Raw genomic sequence first — 19,448 nt, forward strand, 5'->3', positions numbered from 1 at the left:
CAGTTTCTGAAAGGGCGCATTGAGGAGTTGTTGAGTTCGGCTGATGCCCTTGTCAGCAGAACGGACATCCTGCCTGTCCCTGAGCCTCAGCGAGCTGCTCTCCACTTGAAATTCGGAGGGACTCCTGAAGAAATCTTAACTTAGCTTTGAAATGTTGGAGCTACCAGATGTTCTTGTTTCCCAGTCTGACCTGTTTTCACAGTGTCCCTGGGTCTTCGGTGTTTGAAGGCACTAGCCTGGCTCTATACTTAAATTTGTTTGTTTCAAACCAGGTTTCTGTCCCTCAGTGCTGGTCAGACAACACTGTCAAGAGAGCGGTGGCTCAGAGCAAAGCAGCTGGAGTCTTTAAGAAGAAACAGGCTGCAGCAGCAGAAGTGTGTGAATGGGAATGAACTGTGAAGTCCTGAGTGGCGTCGTTTATACCACGTTGTTTTATAGACAATTTGTATAAAAACAATTGACTTTTCCTGAAATCAAGCCTGGTAACACCTGATGTTTATATGATACTCAGTAAGGGCTTTTTCCTTACTGATTTTATGGAGCTTTTGAAGTTTGTTTTATAACTATACAAATTAGTAATGATGTACAAAATTGTATTTGATATTAAAGGTTTAATGTTGATTAAGGTTGCTGGCTATAGCATTTCCTTAACTGCAGCTAAGTCCCACAGGCCAGACTGTTGATATGCCAGTACAACTTCATTTAAACAGAACTGTTGCCATTTCAAAGTTGGAGAAATTGTGCACTTCATAATCCTAGTTCATATTTCTTTCCAGTAATTCTCAGTGGGCCTGAGCATGTGCAGTAGTCTTAAGTATGGCAAGTGAAGTGCGCTTACCATTGATTCACCTGTGAATCCTTCAGTATTTCCTCAAATACTTGGCCACAGAAACTTTTTTCCACTTAACTGCGGTTAACACGCCTGGAAAACTAGCCTTTTACACGGAAGTGGCTCCTGCACTTTGATTTTACAGGTAATACTTCCAGAAATTCTTAGGATTACCCATTAATTTTTTCCAGGTGATCTGAAAGAAATAACTGTTATTACTGTTTTTTTTCTTCATAAAAGGATAAGATTCCTTTGTGTGGAATAAATGAAGCTATCATTTTCCTCATGCCTTCAGCACATTTGGGGACGTTTGTTTATGAGGCGGAAGGGAACGCTCGCTCATCCATGGCAGCTTGCCCAAATATGAAAAGACCAAACAGTAAACTAAATACAAAGTTTCTTTTGGGGTTCTGGGGACTGAAGCCAGGTCTTCTTGAACATGCTAGGCAAGTGCTACATTCCCAGCCTAGGAAAAAAGATTTTTAATTATTTTCTTCACAAATGTTATTTACTTGGCTTTGATGATTATATTGGACTTAAAACTTTCTAGGAGTTTATCAGTTCCAAATGTGTTAGAACAGTTAACATCTGCTACTCCAGTAAATTCTAAAACAAGTGCTTTTTCCCCAGACAAATTTGTTTCAATACACAAATTTTTACGTGAATAAAAAGTACCATTACTTATAGGAAAGAAAGCAAACTAATACAGTAATATAATTGTGGCAGCAGAATGTTCAGGAAGATGAGAAGGTGACTTTTTAAAATTTCTTTTAGTAACTCTCACAGCTGGAAACATTAAATGATTCCTTATTGTGTTTTTCCTATAAGGAAGGCATTGACATTGTTAACACCAAGGAAACAGGGTCAGCCTTGAAAAATCAAGGAATCATGCTTAATGAAGGGAAGTAAAAATACTAGTTCACCATTCTTTTCCTAAATTCAAAGCTATTTTTATAAACTAATGTAAATAATGTTTATATTAGGATTTAACTTTTTCATTTTTATTACTGGTAGACAACCCATCCTTACACTTTTAGAAATATAAAATGCTAAACTGGATTTGTGAGAATAAGATGTATTTCCTTTGTTCTAAAACAGGTAATTAGTTACCATGCGTCTAACTGTGCCAATGTAAATTGTAATGTACCAAAGAAATCATAATTTTGCTTGGTCTTTCTTACAGAAAAGTTCCGTTGAACCCTCTTTCCTGTAAATAAAACTTCCCAAGTTACCAGTACTGTGGGCTGTTTTTCCTGAATTACAAGGTGCAGCCTCCTATGTGATCCTCTATGTTGGAAAGCTCTGTCTGTATTCTGTTGGAAAACTGTTACCAGGCATGGGCAGGGGCACAGGACAATGCTAAGATTGACAGCAAGATGTCAGTCCTGCTGAATAAACATTTGTAGATCCCTGCTTGGAAATAAGCATTGCCTTAAAACAACTTTAACTTTGAAAAACCTTTGTAACTCATGTCCATGGAACATAAACACGCATAGTTCTTGCTGACTTTGGCTTCTATTTTTGTGTGTGTGTTGTGGAACCCAGCCTATTTCCAACACCCAGATGAAAAGTTGATCAGAACAGAATAAAGCATTCAGTTTTTAATGTTTGGGATTCAGAATTTGGTTTGTGATTCATTTCATTAACACTTCAAAGGGTTAAGGTAACTGGAAAAGCTCAGAATAAGTGTTCTGTTATGACACACTGACCATTTCTGAACTTTTACATAAAATCAAACCTTTATAAATGTTATACAAGGAAATTTGCATGCCCATTGTTGCTTTAATTACAATGGTCTTTATTTTAAGTCACAAGATTAGACACTTCAAAAAATGAAACCACAAATAAATAACAAAAGTGGAATGCTTATCAAAGTTACAACAGACATAATGTTCAGCTGAGAATCACCGCACAGAGTAAGGCTCTAAGACACCAGAGAAACCAATGCCTGCTGGAATGTGGCGTGCGACTCTTATTGTAGTTCTAGAGGAGGCGGCATTGGTGTGGTCAGTTAACATCAGAAAAACCAGTTTTAGCAGTTGTGCTTTAGACTAAATTTTCAATAGTTGTGTTAGTCTGCACAAAATGTTGAAGAATACCCCCTGGGAAAAAAGTTGAAACTTGAAGACTTCCTTCTAGAACTCCCAGGAGCCAATATATATATATTCTTATGTTCCTGAAAGCAGAGCAAAATGAAGATTAACAGCTGCTGCAGTTCACATATAATGTGCCTGTTTCGCTGTATGACTGGCAAGTCAGTGCTCCTGGATTTAGGGGTGGCAGAATATACTGTTCGAGTAGAGTATGAGGAAAATTAGGATCAAATGAGAATACATTTGACTGTAGTGTTAATCCTCAATAAACTTTCAGATGCTTCTACATTACCAGCAACAAACATTTATAAGTCACTAAAAACTAAATGTATCTCTAGGGAAATGGACACATAGAAAAATGCTAACCTCATGAGTGGGCTCAGACCCAGATGGTATCTATTTCACTGACTAACCATCGATACCCTCCCAAATCCCCCCTCAGGTTCCGTCCAAGTGACCTGTACCTGAAATCCTTCAGCAGACCCAACTAATCCGCAGTGGATAAGCTAGTCAGGTGTACCCAATTAGGAGGATGGCCTTACAGAGGAATCTGGAAGTCTGCTCAGATTCAGACTCCTCTTAAACACTAATAAGCATAATTAAAATTTGTGAATCCTAGATCCAGATAGTACAAGCTAAATTAGCTTAATACATGAAATGAAACACGTCCTAAATTCACAAATAAAAACCATGGGATTGTTTTTGGTAGCTAAAACCTAAATCTGAATTATTCGTGTCTGGCATTGTGTAAACATGTTTTTAAGTTCATTCTGCTGGATTTCATTAACCATCTCCGGTTCTGCAGGACTCTTCTGAACTTTTGCCACTGCCAAGTTGATCCCATGGGTTAGGCCAGCCTGAGTAATACTGGCAACCTGCACCATAGAGCTTCGAATTTTTGCAAAGGGAGAGACTGCTCTGCTGCTACTGCTCTCTGAAGGAGAAGGAGTTACATGAAGCCCTGCCTCGAGTTCCAGCATGCTGGAACTGGAGCTGGGTGTCTTTTGAGCTACAACTGCATGCACTGGTTCAACTGACAAAAACTGTGTGCCAGTCCCAGAAAAAGACACATCTAATTGCGATGGTCGGGAAGGGGTCTGTTCTGTTGATTCTGGTTGGGATTCTTCTTTAGAAACTTGGTTGGTCATCTGGTTTCCTTCCTCTCTAGCTCGCTGAGACACAGAGCTGCTCTCTGACAGCTCCATCATTTTGTTTTGTGCGTCTTGCACAAATCTGTGGCAGTAAATATCCATAGGTTTCGCAAAACCAGCCAAGAGGCGTATGTTGTCAGCAGAGGGACTTTTCTTCAAAGGAGACTCCTGGCCTTTCCCAAGTGCACCTTCATGATCACAAGGAATCTCTGTGGGAGCATGAATGCTCACATCAGTGCTGCCAATAGACTGGGACCGACCGCCCAATCGAGGTGCCGAAGCAATAATACCACAACTAGGAAGAACATAGTCTATCGGCCCTACACTCTCTAAAGAATTAGCGAGCTGCCTGTCTTCATCAGACTTGGAATTTGTAAGGAATTCATCAGAATGGTAGGAGTCATTATCTGAAGAAATGTCCCCATCAGATTCTGCCTGGACCTTATTTTCCATCACCCCTGAGCTTTCCATAGTCTCAAGACTACTATCTGATTTCCAAAGATTGACTTTTAAGTTTGGTTTTAGAAAGTTCACTTTCATTTCAGGCTTAGTAAAGTTTCCTAACTTTCGTAGGTTGCCAATATTTACATTGGATTTAGTCTGCTTTACTTTTTGATTTAGAGATGAAAATTTGCTCAGTAAAAATTTTTTCCCCTGGGCCAGAGAGCCTTGGTTCTGAGATCTGATACCCATGATGTCTTCATGAGGTTTACTGCTCTTCCTACAAATCAGAAAGAGAAAAGGTTAATTTCCCAGAGAACCCAAAAGACCCATTCCAATTTCTAAGTAAAAATGTTTTGCTGATTTAAACTGGTCCCAGTTTCTTTGGAACACTCCCATAGGATTGACACTGAAATACCACTGCCAGAAAGAAACACACAAGATACATATTGTTACATTAAAAAGAAAACTAGTTTTTAGTACCATTTTACTTAATCCAATATATATAAAACATTATCCCTCCAACATATAAACCAGCAGTAAACATTTTGTTATCTCTAAAATTTGTTAAATCTAAGATGGCTGACGTGTGGTATGGCACACCATACTGAGACTGGTTGCGTCGCCATGGCTTCGGAGCCCCTGTGCTGAGTGGTTACCACACTGGGTAGTGCAGGAGTAACACAGTCACGGTGCGGGGATGGAACTATGAGCAAATAACATTGTAGTGACATCCACCATGACAGCAATAAAGGGTAAAAGTCTACATGTTACTTGCTACGAATGTCTGTGTATCTCTGCCCAATTTCCTTGGTGATACAAGCTCACTAACCAGGAAAAAAAAAAAAAAACAGGTTAGAGAACTACTACATTCTCTCCATTAATAGAAGATGGAATTATTTTCCTCTAGGGGATCAAATAGCCCTCCCCACTCTGGAATGAGGATGGGGGAGCCTGGTCAAGGCTCGCTAGGAGGAAAAAACTACAAACTTTAGACACAAAAATATGTTGATAGCCACTCTTACCAAATTCAAAAAACTTTACTATCTTCTCTATACAGTGCTTTCAGTTTCACCTGTGGCCACACAAGTTGTATTTGGATGGCAAAACGGCTGCTGGGGTTTCTCTGACATCTTTGAGCTGAATTAAGTCATGATTCTTCTCAAAATACCACTTCGCTAAGCATTTGTTCAGACAGTCAGTATTACTATGTACATTTAACTTTTCTTTTGGTCAGTCATAGGGCTTGAACCTGAATGCTGTCCCTAAATTCTTTTGCTCAAGGCTATTGCTCTACCACTTTGAGCCACAGTGCCACTTCCAGTTTTTTGGTGGTTAACTGGAGATAAGAGTCTCAGAAACTGTTCTGTCCAGGCTGGCTTTGAACTATGATCCTCATATCTCAGCCTCCCAAGTAGCTAGGAAGCACCCAGCCAAATTTTTTATTTTATTTTTACTATCTTCAACAAATCAGTTTATATGTCTATATGTACAATGCATCTTGACCAATGTCAGTATCACCCCTTGCGTCATTCTCCCCAATCCCATCCCCTCAAGTTACCTGGCACCACCCAGTAGTGGTATTAAGATTGGGTTAGTCTATAGAGAAGGTATATGGGAACACTCTGAGCTATTTATATAACCCTCTGTAAGTCTAAAAATTACAGATATAGAGTTCAACCTGAAAGGTATTACTTTTGACTCAGAAATCCAGTACTCACCTCTGTCAATAATAGATTCTCCGCACTTCCTCCTTACAAATACTTTTTTTCTGCGGGGGGGGGGGGGAGAAGGGGGTCGTCTCTGGGCACTCTCTCTGAGCTTTTCCAAGTTTTGAGCCACAGCTCCACTTCCAGTTAATTAGAGATATGACTCTCACAGACTTTCCTACCTGGAATGGCACTGAACCACCATCCTCCGATCTGAGCCTTCTTAGTAGCTAGAATTACAGGTGTGAGCCACCAGTAGCCAGCAATTTGCAAGGACTTTTAAAGCACTAAAACTTTAAGGCTGGCCTGATGCTCAGTGGCAGCACATTTACCTGTATGAGGCCTGAGTCTGATCATCAGCACCCAAAGGTTAGAAGAAGTGTTATCCTACCTCTCAAGTTTCTTCTCAGTTATCGGTACATCTAGTCCCATGGCTTGCTTGGTGATCTGTAGCATCTCTGCAATGCACTGAAGGGTATCTGAAATGCAAATATAACTGCTTCCAAATTTCTCCATAAACATATTCAAAACAGCATTTTAATTCACATAAGAGAACTCTGTGGTCATTTAAATACAAGTTTTAATGTACAGAAAAGTACTACTTTGTCCACTACCAATTCTAAATGTTCTAAATCAAATTTTAACAGAAATGAATTAACTAGGATTAGGAGCTTATAGCTCCGTTTGTCCAAGCATTGTGCTGGAGGGCAACAGCTGAGAATGTAACGGGCAAGGTCCTTGACTCCTGCTTCTAAGACGGCAAAGCCCCGGAACCCAAATGACTTCATACAGAGCCAAACACGTTAAGAAGTACCCATGTCCTCGCCTCAAACTAAATAAGCCATTTCAATAGGTTCTTTGGATTTCTGAAAACAGTGCTCTATCAAGGTCTGAAATCACAATACCATTCCCCAGACCAATTCTCATTCTGCTGGCCATTATACAGAACACTCCCATCCCATCAAGACTTCCAAGAGTAGATAGTAAGCTATCACAGAATTCTTTCTTTCACCTTTTCCATCTTCTTCTGGATTGCGCATCACTGCCCTCAGTGTGTGGAAATAACCACTTGCTCCTTTATATCTGTAGTGCAGTCGCATGCAGGAGAACTTCGGCTTACCAAAAAGAGTGGGTTCAGGACCTAAAAACCCAAATGAATATATGCGTAGTTATATCTTTCACATCCATTTCTTCTTTCACTTCAAAATGGCTGACAAATACCCATCAATTAGCTTTGTGCCATATTATTCTTCATAATCTATAAACAGCCTGCAAAATGCAAGCTTGTAGTGACTATCAGACTGAATGCAGCTATCTTCTTTAGTCTTATTGAAACTTATTTGATCCCTCAGGTTATCTTCACAAAGCATGAAAATAAGACAAACACAGTTAGTACTATGAGACTACATCCATCACTAACCTCTAAAGAATAGAAAAGAAATCTAAAGACAGACTGCTTGGAATTTCATTTCTTTCTGGTTTCCAACAGATATTTTATTAGTTGCCTACACAATATGTCCTATAACTGGGAGCAAGAGCATTTGATTTGTGTAAAGCAGTCACTATGTTAAAACTTACCTATTTCTATTTTTTCCAGATCCTCTAGACTTAGTCGTTGATATTGATTTACTTTATCAACTTCATCATCATAACTTAAAGGGAGTAGAAACAGAGGATTAAAATCAGAAGCATATCTGGCTTCTCAGCTGAGGTATATATAATAGTAGCAAATTAACAGGTGTAGTTAACATCATCCCCAGTGCAATGTATTTAAAATAGTTAAAATTTCTATAAAATTAAAAACCGAAAACAAGCAAAACATGAACACATACACACACATATACTGAATCTTCTTATATGGGAATATATGTCAGATAAATCTGATGCTCAAAACTGGGAGTGACAATGACATGTGAGCTGTGCCAACAGGCATCTAGGGTGATAGCTAAAATATGATAAAGTCAGAAGTAATATTTACTTGGAAAATATGAGTTAAAACTCAATCCTGATAAAGCAGGAGTATACAAGTGCTCATATTTTGGTAATGGTATTGTTAACTGGTACTCCTTCTGGAGATGGAATTGACAAACCGAAGTCACATTATTGATGATATCACTGTAAGCACAACAAGCTGCTTATTTTTGCATACAGACATACATACACACAAGCTATGGTACACAGATCACAGAAACAGCAAAAAAAAAAGGTGGAGAAGCACCAAGGAAACAAATATGGCTACAGTAATACAAAGTGGTATGAACACTAATGATAAATATATATGTAATACAAAGGGGTAGTAATAATACAGATGGATACAGCCACTAATGATAAACATACATGTAACACCCCAAAGCTTGAAAGGTAACAATTTTTAGCTAAGAGAATCCAATGTTATATAAACATAAACACAATGAATTATTATTCTAAAAACTACCAAGCTGATAAAAGAGTAATTATATTAGGTTCCATAAGCTTTCATAATATATTAACAGAGTCTTAATTTTTTTAACTGCCATAAATTCTGAAAAGGAAATTTCCTTAAGTTTAAAAAACAGCTTTAAGTCAGTATGTAACTTACTAGGCCACGTAGTAGGCAGCGTTGGAAAGCAGTAAAAGCACATCCACGTCCCTGTGAGTGGCGTCAGTGAGGCTAAACAAACAAGACACAGGGATTAAATACTTTCAATCTCATCCACACTTTTTTTTTTTTGGGTCCGGTCGTGGGGCCTGAACTCTTGGGCCTGGGTGCTGTCCCTCAGCTCTTCAGCTCAAGACTAGTGCTCTACCACTTGAGCCACAGAGCCACTTCCGGTTTTTTTCTTTTTGCTTATGTGGTGCTGAGGAATTGAACCCAGGGTCTCAGGCATGCAAGGCAAGTGCTCTACCACTGCGCCATCTTCCCAGCTCCTCATCCACACTTTTGGTCAAGCACAGTCCTACAGCAGGGCCACTACGATTTTTTAAAAAATTGGCCAGGGGAACAAAAAAGAAAATTGAAGAATGAATACTAATTCTGAAGATAAATGCAATGCAATCTATCCACTTGGGAAATAATTTAAGATTAAAAAAAAAACAAAAATCAACCAATGAAAGAAGCACCACCACCAAAGAAAAACACATACAAGAGAAGGGCTTAGTGGTGAGAAGGGCTGGAGCTGAGAAGTAGCCAGAGGAGGGGGGTGGGGGGGAGCCGTCTGGGAGGGGTGTGGGAAGGAGAAGGGAAGAGGGAGGCGGGAAAGGAGGTAGGAGGGAGGGGAAGGAGGAGGAGGAGGGAAAAGAGGAGGAGGGAAAGGAGGAGGCAGGCAGGAGGGAGGGGAAGGAGGAGGAGGAGGCAAAGGAGGAGGAGGCAGAGGGAAAGGGAGAAGGGGAGGAGGAGGAAGGAGAGGAAGAAAATTGGGGGGAGATGAACAGTAAAAAGGCAATTATTTGGAAAAATAAAATATATGAGCTTGAGAAGAAGAAATCAAGATTATTTTACAATGCACATTTACCATTATTTTTACACTTGTGGGAAATGTATCATTAAAACATTTTATGCGAATATAATATCGATATGCAAAAATGGAACAAGCCCAATTATATTCCATTTCTTTCGCTATAGACTAATTTACTTGGCTGTCAAGGTACATGTAAACATTTTTGGAAGGCTACTCCAAAATCAAATATTAAAATACGAGTTCAAAAAACCCGATGGGATGAATCATTAAAACTGTCGTGAATTATACACCCTTGAGCATTTTCTAGTACGAAAAGAAAAGCATAAAATCTAGAAATAAGCAACAAATAGAATGCAAATTGAAATGAAACTTTAATGAGTCTACATGAATGGCCTTTCTGTCAAGGTAATTAATCTGCATTATCACTGGTCGCCAAATTCCACTGCAAGAAGGAACATTCTTGCCTTACGAATTTACAGTCATTCACTAGACCTTACCATCAAAATGTGAGTAAAAAAATGAATAGAAACCAATAGGGGAGACAATTCTTTGTAGCAGGAACTTAAGCCCCAGCTTAATCTGAGTAGAATGAGGTCATTGTTTAGCGGGTGCTGCAGGAAGGAGGGGCGCACCAAACCCGCCACTGCAGTTCCCTCCAGTAGGAGCACCTTGTCTTTATGTAAATTCACCTCAGTTTTCATCTCGTATAAGGAAAAACACCATTCATGAAGTAAAATGCCAGAACCCAATAAAACTCAGATTAATTCTAAGAGCCAAAATTTAAGCACTGATCAATCAATCAGTGGGGAAAAGAAAACTATAAATCCATCAATGCTGGCAGCTTCACTGAGAATAATACCGGATTACAGGGCAAAATACCACCCAATTCTGTCCATTGATACTTACATGCATTCTGAAAAGTACTGCTTGAGCCAAGCCGTAAAAATTACGTCACGACACATTTGTAATACGAAATAAATTCTACTCCTACAGCACTACATTTACTCTAGCTTCCTATTTGGGCATTAATATTTACATCGGTCGCACAGGATCCTCAGTCAAACACATTATGTCCTTAACAAAAATCACTTGGCACGTTAACAGGCGGTCGGAAAATGTGAGCCCTCCCCCCACCCGCATTTGTACTGAGGTCTCGGCCGCAGCAAGACACTTAGTTCCCCTCCCTGCCCACCCTCCACCCACCCGCAAAAAAGGAAAAGCGTGTTTAACGCGAACAAGAAGGAAAACGCAAACCCCGAAGGCTGTCCCCGCCCGCGCTCGCGGCCGCAGCCGCTCTACTCCTTCTTGTTTTCCCGCCACTGAGGCAAGCCCTCCTTCCACACTATGAAAACAAAAATCGCCAGCACCACATGGAGCCCGACCACGGCGACGATAGTCGCGTAAAAGGCGCTGTCTTCGGGGGACATTAACATCAGGCTCTGGAAAAGCAGCAGTTTGCAGGAGAAATACAGCCCCACGGGAACTTTGACCATCAGCCCCGCAAAAAGGAGGAAGATCTTGAAAGTCATGGCCAGAACCCCGTCGGTCTTGGGCTCTGCGGCATTAGCAGCAGCAGCCCGCTGCGCGGGAGGCGGAGGCCTGTGAGAGCGCGGCATCGCCTAGCTCCGTCCGTCCGTCCGTCCGTCCGTCGATGCCGCGAAGCCCAGCCGGAGCTGTCCAAGCCTGAGCTCGCGCCTGCAGCGAATGCGGCGAATGCGGCAATCGGGACGCGCTGCGGCGGCCGCCAAGCCCCGCCCAGGGGACGCGTCTAGCTTCCGGCCGCCCACTTCCCCGATGCGGCTGGCAGCCAGGGCGCATGCGCGTCCTGTCCAGTGCAGCCCACGTCCCAAGGGGGCTCGGACCTCCTGGCCCGAGGCGGAGGAGTGCGGGGCACCGAGGCCTGGGAAGGGAAGAGGGGGGAGAACCCGGGTCGGGGTCGGCTGCCGCGAGGGGTAGCTCGCGCCTCCGTGCACGCGGCCGGAGGGGCGCGCAGGCCACGGCCGCCCGCTGCTGCCGGCCGGCCCCCTGCCTCGGGGAGAAGGAGCTACCGCACCCCTGGCTGCTCGGGGCTAACGGGTGGCCGACCCCGCGGTGGACGCAGCGGCCCCTGCAACTCCCGGCTCCCCGGCTCCCCGCAGTCACTGGAGTCAATCACTCCAGTCCGCGACTGTCCTGCGGCCCGGGAGCGGGATGGCGGGAAAGGACACGCAAAGGTCAGGGAGGGCAGGGCAGGCCGCGGCGGGGCAGGCACAGGGTCCCTGCGGGGCGGGCCGCGCTGTGCCGCGCCCCCCGCTGGACAGCTCCCGCCGGGCGCACAGCCAGCCGGCCACCCCTCTCCCCCCGTCGGAACGGCCGGCTTTCTCCTCTTGCCGCACCTGCCTAACGCTGCCCGCTCCGCCCGTGCCGCAGTGCGGAGGGGAAGGCGCTGGGGCCAAAGTGAAGCAAGGTGCCAAGACAGTCCTTAGAGGACTTAGCACCGCAGGGTCCCCGATCAATGAGAATTACTACCAAAGTGCCATACACAGAACACGAAACACAAAGAGAACCTGCACCAGCACGTGCACAATTCCCCCTTCAGCTGCCTGACCCAATGGTTCTAGTCTTGGTAACATTTAACAAGTGAACAGCAAAAGAAAAAATGGTGGCAGGAGTGTGCAATCTCAACACTGGGGAAGCTTGGCGGATAATCCGACCTGTAAAACGGGCAAAGGTCCAGACACAGATGTAAATCTACCAATGTTACACCTGTCAATCCTCACTACTCCGATGGCTGAGACCTGAAGATTATGGTTTTAATCCAGTCTGGCCAAGAAAGTAAGGCTCTTAGCTCTGAAAAGCCAGACATAGCTTTGCCCTGGTGGCTCATGCCTCATGGTGGTTTGGAGATTCCTCAGGAAACTAAACACAGAACTTCCTTATGATCCAGCCGTGCCACTCTTGGGTGTCTACCAGAATGTTTCAAGTCAGGACATGGTAAAGACACTTGCACGTCCATGTTCACTGCTGCACTATTCACAATGGCCACTTAATGGAAACAGCCCAGATGCTCTATAATAGATGAGTGGATCAAGAAAAAATATAGAGCTTATACACAATGGAGTTTTACTCATCAATCAGAAAGAAGATTATGTCATTTGCAGGGGAATGGATGGACCTAGAACAAATCATATTAAGAGGAGTAAACCAAATTCAGAGAGACAAACAGCATGTTTTCTCTCATAAGTGGAGGCTAGGTCTAAAATTCAAGATGATAATTTATACAGGGCTTTATGTATTTACACAAAAATAAACTGAGGAAAGGAGGATATATGAAGAGGAAGAATCTAAAGGCATAATTCCTCTGAACATCTAAAGCACAGTTTATCAAAATGAATTCCAAGAAATGGAAACAGAGTATTTTCTTGTTGTTTTGGTTTGGTGTGTTTTTTTTTGGAGGGGGGGGGAATGAGTGGAGGGGAGCACAGAAAAGGAGGAAAGAAGGTGAATAAATGCAGGCATTATATTCAATATCTACTATGTTTACAAATGAACTATGCACCCGGCAGTGGTGGCTCATGCCTGTAATCTTAGCTACTCAAGAGGATGAGATCTGAGGATTGCAGCTCAAAGCCAGCCTGGACAGGAAAGTCTGTGAGACCCCAGAAATGGCATTATGGCTCAAGTGGAAGAGATCTAGCCTTGAGCTGAAGAGATCAGGGGCAGCACCTAGGCCCAGAGTTCAAGCTCTATTACCAACAACAGCAACAACAAAAAGAACTATGTGCCAGGTGCCAGTGGCTCACACCTGTAATCCTAGCTACTCATGAGGCTGAGATCTTAGGATCACGGCTCAAAGCCAGTCTGGGCAGAAAAGTCCATGAGACTCTTATCTCCAACTAACCACCAGAAAACTGGAAGTGGCACTGTGGCTCAAGTGATAGAATGCCTGCCTTGAGCTGAAGAGCTGAGGGACAGCACCCCGGCCTAGAGTTCAAGCCCCACAGTGACCCCAAACAAAACAAAAAAATTATGTGACCAGCACAGTATATCACAAAAATGGATCCTTGAGCACAGAAGCTCAAGGATAGTGTCCAGGCAGAGTTCAAGCCCCAGGACCAACACAATTAGAAAAGAAAAAAGAAACAAAGGAGGGGGGAAAAAAGCAAGGCACTGGTGGCTCACACCTATAATCCTAGCTACTCAGGAGGCTGAGATCTGAAGATCACAGTAGGAAGCCAGCCCAGGCAGGAAAGTTTGGAATACTTTTATCTCTAATTAACTAACAAAAAGCCAGAAGTGGAGCTGTGGCTCAAGTGGTAAAGCACTAGCCTGGAGCACAAAAGTTCAAGGACAGTATCCAAGCCCTGAGTTCAAGCCTTAGGATCAGCATAATTTTTTTAAAAAAAGAAAAAGAAAAAAAGCCAGGCACTGGTGGCTCACACCTATAATTAAGACTGAGATCTAAGGATTGATGTTCAAAGCTAGTCCAGGCAAGTAAGTCCCGGTGAGACTATTATCTCCAATTGACCACTCAAAAACCATAAATGATACTGTGACTCAAAGTGGTGGAGAGCTAGCCTTGAGCATAACAGCTCAGAGATAGTGCCCAGGACCCAAGTTCAAGTCCCAAGACTAACAAAAAAACAAAGAGCTATGTTACTTGTGGGTAGGGATGCGAAGGTGAAAATGCAGAAAGGGTGAAGGAAGGTCTGAAAATGCCCAAGAAGCATTGTGCTCATAATCTGACATATGAAATTGTAATAATTTTGAACCATTCCTGAAAAATAATAATAAGCCAGGCACCAGTGACTCATGCCTGTAAACCTAGCTGCTCAGGAATCCGAGATCTGAGGATCACCACTGAAAGCCAACCCTGGCGGCAAAGTCTGTGAGACTCTCATCTCCAATTACTCATCAAAAAGCAAATAGTTGAGCTGTGGCTCCAGTGGCAGAGTGAGCCTTGAGCACAAAAGCTCAGGAGGGATACATACACACACATACACATACACGTACACATATTCTCTCTCTCTCTCTCTCTCTCTCTCTCGGGGGTTTTGTTTTTTTGTTTTTGGTCCTCTTTAATTATACACCTAACACAAGTGCCTTGCAAACTTGCCTTAGCACAGCCCCATACTGAAACTACAGCATGCATTCATGCTCACAGCTCTACGGGCAACTGCTCAAACTGTGACAACTGAGAAACATGGGGAAGTTAAGTGGGTTAGTTGCCCGGACACCAACTCCAACTCACCTGGGGTCACAATCAATAAGAGCCCAGCCCCCATGGAACTTCTCATCATCAGGCAGTAGTAACTTCATATAACTTTGTAAGAGCTGACTAATTAGCTCCTGGTGGCTCCTCTGATTCTCCTTATCCAAAGCTTCATGCTCCTTCTCCTTAGTAAATATGGAATAAAGGTCTTCTGTTACTGGAATGCCTTGCATCAAATCTAGGGCAGAAGAGTTGATCATCTTAGTTTACTAAAGTATTTAAAAAAACAAAAGAGAATATAAGAACTACAAAATTCATAGAAGAAAATATTAACATGAACTTTGTGATCCTAGACATAATTTTTTAGAGATGGTACCAAAAGCATAAGCAACAAAATAAGGAATAGATGAACTGGACATTATCAAAATTAAAAACTTCAATGCTCCAAAGTATAATGTCAGGAAAAGGATAACCCATAGTAAGTGAAAATATCAACAATTATCTGGCTAGGAACATGAATAACCATAATAAAAATACAAGCCAATTTAAAAAGTAAAATATCTGAATAGATAAGCTGACCTCCTCCTGATGGACATGCAGCAATGGCTTTAATAAGTCATTGAATCTCATTCCCTGTGAAGGTACTAGAACGATGTAGCAGTAGCTACATTGGTAACATCTACCAACCCCTGCCCTGAAAAGGAAAGCAGTAGTTATTTCTCCTTCTCAGCCTTGAAAAGACCCAGTGTATGGACCTGAATGAAGCTGACAGGATAGACAGCAGAACTGAGAGCGGGACCTCGATCCTCAGGGACATAACTGAGTAGCTAGGCCAACTGGCGGAGTCAAGGTATCTTATTTTTCCTTGAATAACCTGTTAAGATTCAACTCCCTAACCATACAGAACATGCAGTCTTCATATTTAACAATGACTTTTTAAAAATTGTACTAAAGACTGAACCCAGAGCCTCATACACACTCGTCAAGCACTCTACCACTGAGCTATGTCTTGCTATGTCTTCAGCCCTGAATCAAACTTCATTACATCAAATTCCTTCGATTCCTATCTGACCTTTGTGGAAATCCTGTTTCATGCTAAATAATCAGGTGAAAGTTGAATTTAAACAAGGTACCAGTGGCTCACACCTGTAATCCTAGCTACTCAGGAGGCTGAGATCTGAGGCTCACAGTTCAAAGCCAGCCTGGGCAGAAGAGTCCTTGTAAGACTCTTATCTCCAATTAACCACCAGAAAACTGGAAGTGGTGCTGTGGTTCAGAGTGTTAGAGTGCTAGCCTCAAATGAAAAGACCTCAGGGACAGTGCCCATGCCCTGAATTCAAGGTCCACAACTGAAAAAAAAAAAAAGTTTTTAATTTAAAGAATATTCCCAGGACCACATGTCAGCTATGTTGCATTTTGGTCAAATCCAGAACGGTGTTATTTACTCCTATACACATAACAATTTCATTAAATTTAAAATATTTCAATGTATGAATTCTATTGGTCCATCTATCTTGTCCTAATATCCTGTTAAATCAAACTTATGAAAAAGGATGGTATATGTGTCCACAACAAGAACATATGATAAATAGCTTACAGAAAAAGAAAATCATCTGTTTATATGGTACAGCCTTAGTAATGAGAAAATCAACATAAGTTTGTATTTAGCTCTTAGGTACTTTGTTGTCCACTTCAGAAGCCTCAGCTTGAGTAATAAACTGACAGATACTTGTGAAAATAAAATGGTTTCTTTTACTGCACCAGTCAAAATTATTTGTCAAATTCTAATCTTGTCTAAATCTAAAACTGATTTACTGGGTAAGAAGCTCAATATAGAAACACAAGTACATTACAAAACATGAGTTATGTTAATGAAGCTTGTTTCTGTAAAATGTTAGTTACAGAAGGAATAAATTTTAAGGAAAGAAAGCATTTCTATTCCTTACCTATAACAGCTTGCCTATAAGCATCCTTAAACCGATTGAGGTAATACCTATTTGCTGAGTTAACTCCATCTTTCATAACTCCTGCTAACTTTCTTTCTCCTGTTCTTGTAAAGTCACCCTGTCAAAGAAAAAGCCATTTTGACAATTTATTCAAATATATGAACGTTTTCAAAATCAATTTGGGGATTTTAGTTCTAGAATTCTAGTTTCCCATGGTTCTATGATTTCCAGGATTTTATTATTTCCACATTATAACTTAAATATTTTTCAAATAGTATAACTAATTTAAAGTACCCACTAGTACTTGACTTTGACCAAAGTATGTCCAAAATTAAACATGCTATTTGTAGCATCAAGCTTTACAGTTAGATGGTGCTATACTTGTAGCAAATACCAAAACAACACAAAAACAACTTTCAGACCTAAAACTGTATGTAAAGCATTCAAAAAACCAGATTTCCTAATGTTCTCTGTCATCTGTTAAGAAGGGATTCAATCTGTGTGTGGATGTGTAGATATTAGTAGAAAGGAAGACCAGAGGTTCCCATGCCTTACTACACATTATAATCACCGGTACAGCAATCCAATGAAGATTTAGATTGTTTTGTTTCTCCTGTGTTTCACCATACAGGTATCAGAGTAAGTCTATAGAAGGGACAGTGAGCTGGGAAGGTGGCTCAGTGGTAGAGCGCTTGCCTTGCATGCATGAGGCCCTGAGTTCAATTCCTCAGCACCACATAAGCAGGGGAAAAAAAAGCCGGAAGTGGTGCTATGGCTCAAGTGGTAGCACCTTAGCCTTGAGCTGAAGAGCTGACGGACAGCGCCCAGGCCCAGAGTTCAGGCCCCATGACTGGACCCAAAAAAAAGAAAAAAAGAAGAAGAGACACTGATTTAAAGTTAAGGCAAAGAAAGTCTGGACTCTTTCCTCCCCTATTCCAACCTCACTATTTCTATTCAGGCCAATCTCAGCAGGCTTTAATAAAAAACTGACAAGCTGGAAAGAACATGCTTCCATTAGGCCATTTGCAGGGAGTATTAGTGACAAAATGCTGTTGCAGAAGACACAAGTATGAACACGGACCTCAAAGAAGTTTAAAATCAAAGAAGAAAGTAGGTCTCTCTAAACATCAGCTTTTACTAGACATCTAAACCTTGCTGTCCTTAATTATTAAAAAACATTTTGTATATTTATTACTCATCTAAAATGATGAACTATCTGATGAGCCCATGTGGTAAACTAAAATAAGCTACTACCAAGCCAGGTGCCAGTGGCTCACACCTGTAATCCTAGCTACTCAGAAGGCTAAGATCTGAGTAAGGATCATGGTTCAAAGCTAGTCCAGGCAGCAAAGTCCATAAGACTCTACTCTCCAATTAATAACACAAAAGCTGGAAGTGGAACTGTGGAATTCAGCAGTATAGCCCTAGCTTTGAGCAAAAAAAAAAAAAAAAGCTCAGGGATAGTATTCAGGCCTTGAGTTCAGGTCTCAAGACCAACACTAAATAAATTAAATACATAAATAAATAAGTAATATTACCTTGAAGGAAAATTAAAATAAACCCTCCTAATGTAAGCTAAATCATTCTTATTATCCACAGTGGTTACTGCTTACAAAGGAAGAATTTAGGTACCAGAAACTATCTTTCCATATTTATCTATATTTAAAATTCTATGAAGACTAGTTATATAGGATTTTCAAAAGACTTTTTTTTTTTTTAATTTTGGTGCTGGTCATGAAGCTTTAATTCAGGGCCTGGTTGCTGTGCCTGAGCTCTTTTGCTCAAGGCTAGTACTCTACCACTTGAGCCACAGCTCTACTTCTGGCTTTTTGGTGGTTGATTACAGATAAGATTCTCACAGACTTTCCTGTCCAGACTGGATTTGAATCATGATTTATCCTCAGATCTCAGCTTCCTGAGTAGTTAGGATTAAAAGGCATAGGCCATTGGTGCCCAACTAAAGATTTTATTTTTAGGGCTGGGAAGGTGGCTCAGTGGTAGAGCACTTGCCTTGCATGCATGAGGCCCTGTGTTCGATTCCCCAGCACCACATAAGCAAAAAGGAAAAAAGCCAGAAGTGGAGCTGTGGCTCAAGTGGTAGAGCGCTAGCCTTGAGCTGAAGAGTTGAGGGACAGCGCCCAGGCCCAGAGTTCAGGCCCACGACCGGACCCCCCCCCCAAAAAAAGATTTTATTTTTAACAAAAAATAAACATTTTTTCAGCATTTACTATGTACCAAGGAATGTTCTAAACCCTAAATTATAAATCCCATGACAATCTTTTTCAGCAGCCTGGACAAATGAGATGGAGGAATCAGTGACTTGTTCAAGGTCACAGAGCAAACTCAAGGGAAAATAAACTTCAGATTTCCAGATACCTTTGAAAAACTGGAAGACACGGCAACATGGGACTGACCTCCTAGGAAGAAGTAAACTTGCCTCCAGAGATAATGCATGTTCATCCTTCAAGATAAACATGAATAGCCCACTTTTCCCTCTGATCTAACGGTGGCCTACTTGAGTCATAGAACTTGGCTCCTGTAGAAATTTGAATGGGTGGGGCTGGGAAGGTGGCTCAGTGGTAGAGCGCTTGCCTTGCATGCATGAGGCCCTGGGTTCGATTCCTCAGCACCACATAAGCAAAAAGAAAAAA

The 19,448-nt window shown here is 41.7% G+C and overlaps 2 protein-coding genes across 2 annotated transcripts in view; one reads left to right on the forward strand and one right to left on the reverse strand.

Annotated features, from left to right (window-relative positions):
• Nucleotides 1-2,434, forward strand: part of Mcmbp (minichromosome maintenance complex binding protein) — a 37,630-nt gene extending 35,196 nt beyond the window's left edge. The window contains exon 17 of the mRNA XM_013021901.1: nt 273-2,434. Within this exon, the coding sequence (XP_012877355.1) occupies nt 273-399 (127 nt within the window). The 3' untranslated portion in view covers nt 400-2,434. The remainder of the gene's footprint in view (nt 1-272) is intronic.
• Inpp5f (inositol polyphosphate-5-phosphatase F) lies at nt 2,416-10,749 on the reverse strand. Its single transcript, XM_013021917.1, has 6 exons — nt 10,567-10,749; nt 8,802-8,873; nt 7,802-7,875; nt 7,236-7,364; nt 6,615-6,702; nt 2,416-4,794 (listed from the first exon to the last, which is right to left on the reverse strand). The coding sequence occupies exons 1-6, from the start codon at nt 10,620-10,622 to the stop codon at nt 3,639-3,641; spliced, it is 1,575 nt and encodes a 524-aa protein (XP_012877371.1). The 5' UTR covers nt 10,623-10,749; the 3' UTR covers nt 2,416-3,638.
• Between the last annotated feature and the right edge of the window lie 8,699 nt (nt 10,750-19,448).

The sequence above is a fragment of the Dipodomys ordii genome, unplaced genomic scaffold (genome assembly GCF_000151885.1).
Source record: "Dipodomys ordii isolate 6190 unplaced genomic scaffold, Dord_2.0 Scaffold58, whole genome shotgun sequence".
NCBI classification, from domain to species: Eukaryota; Metazoa; Chordata; class Mammalia; order Rodentia; family Heteromyidae; genus Dipodomys; species Dipodomys ordii.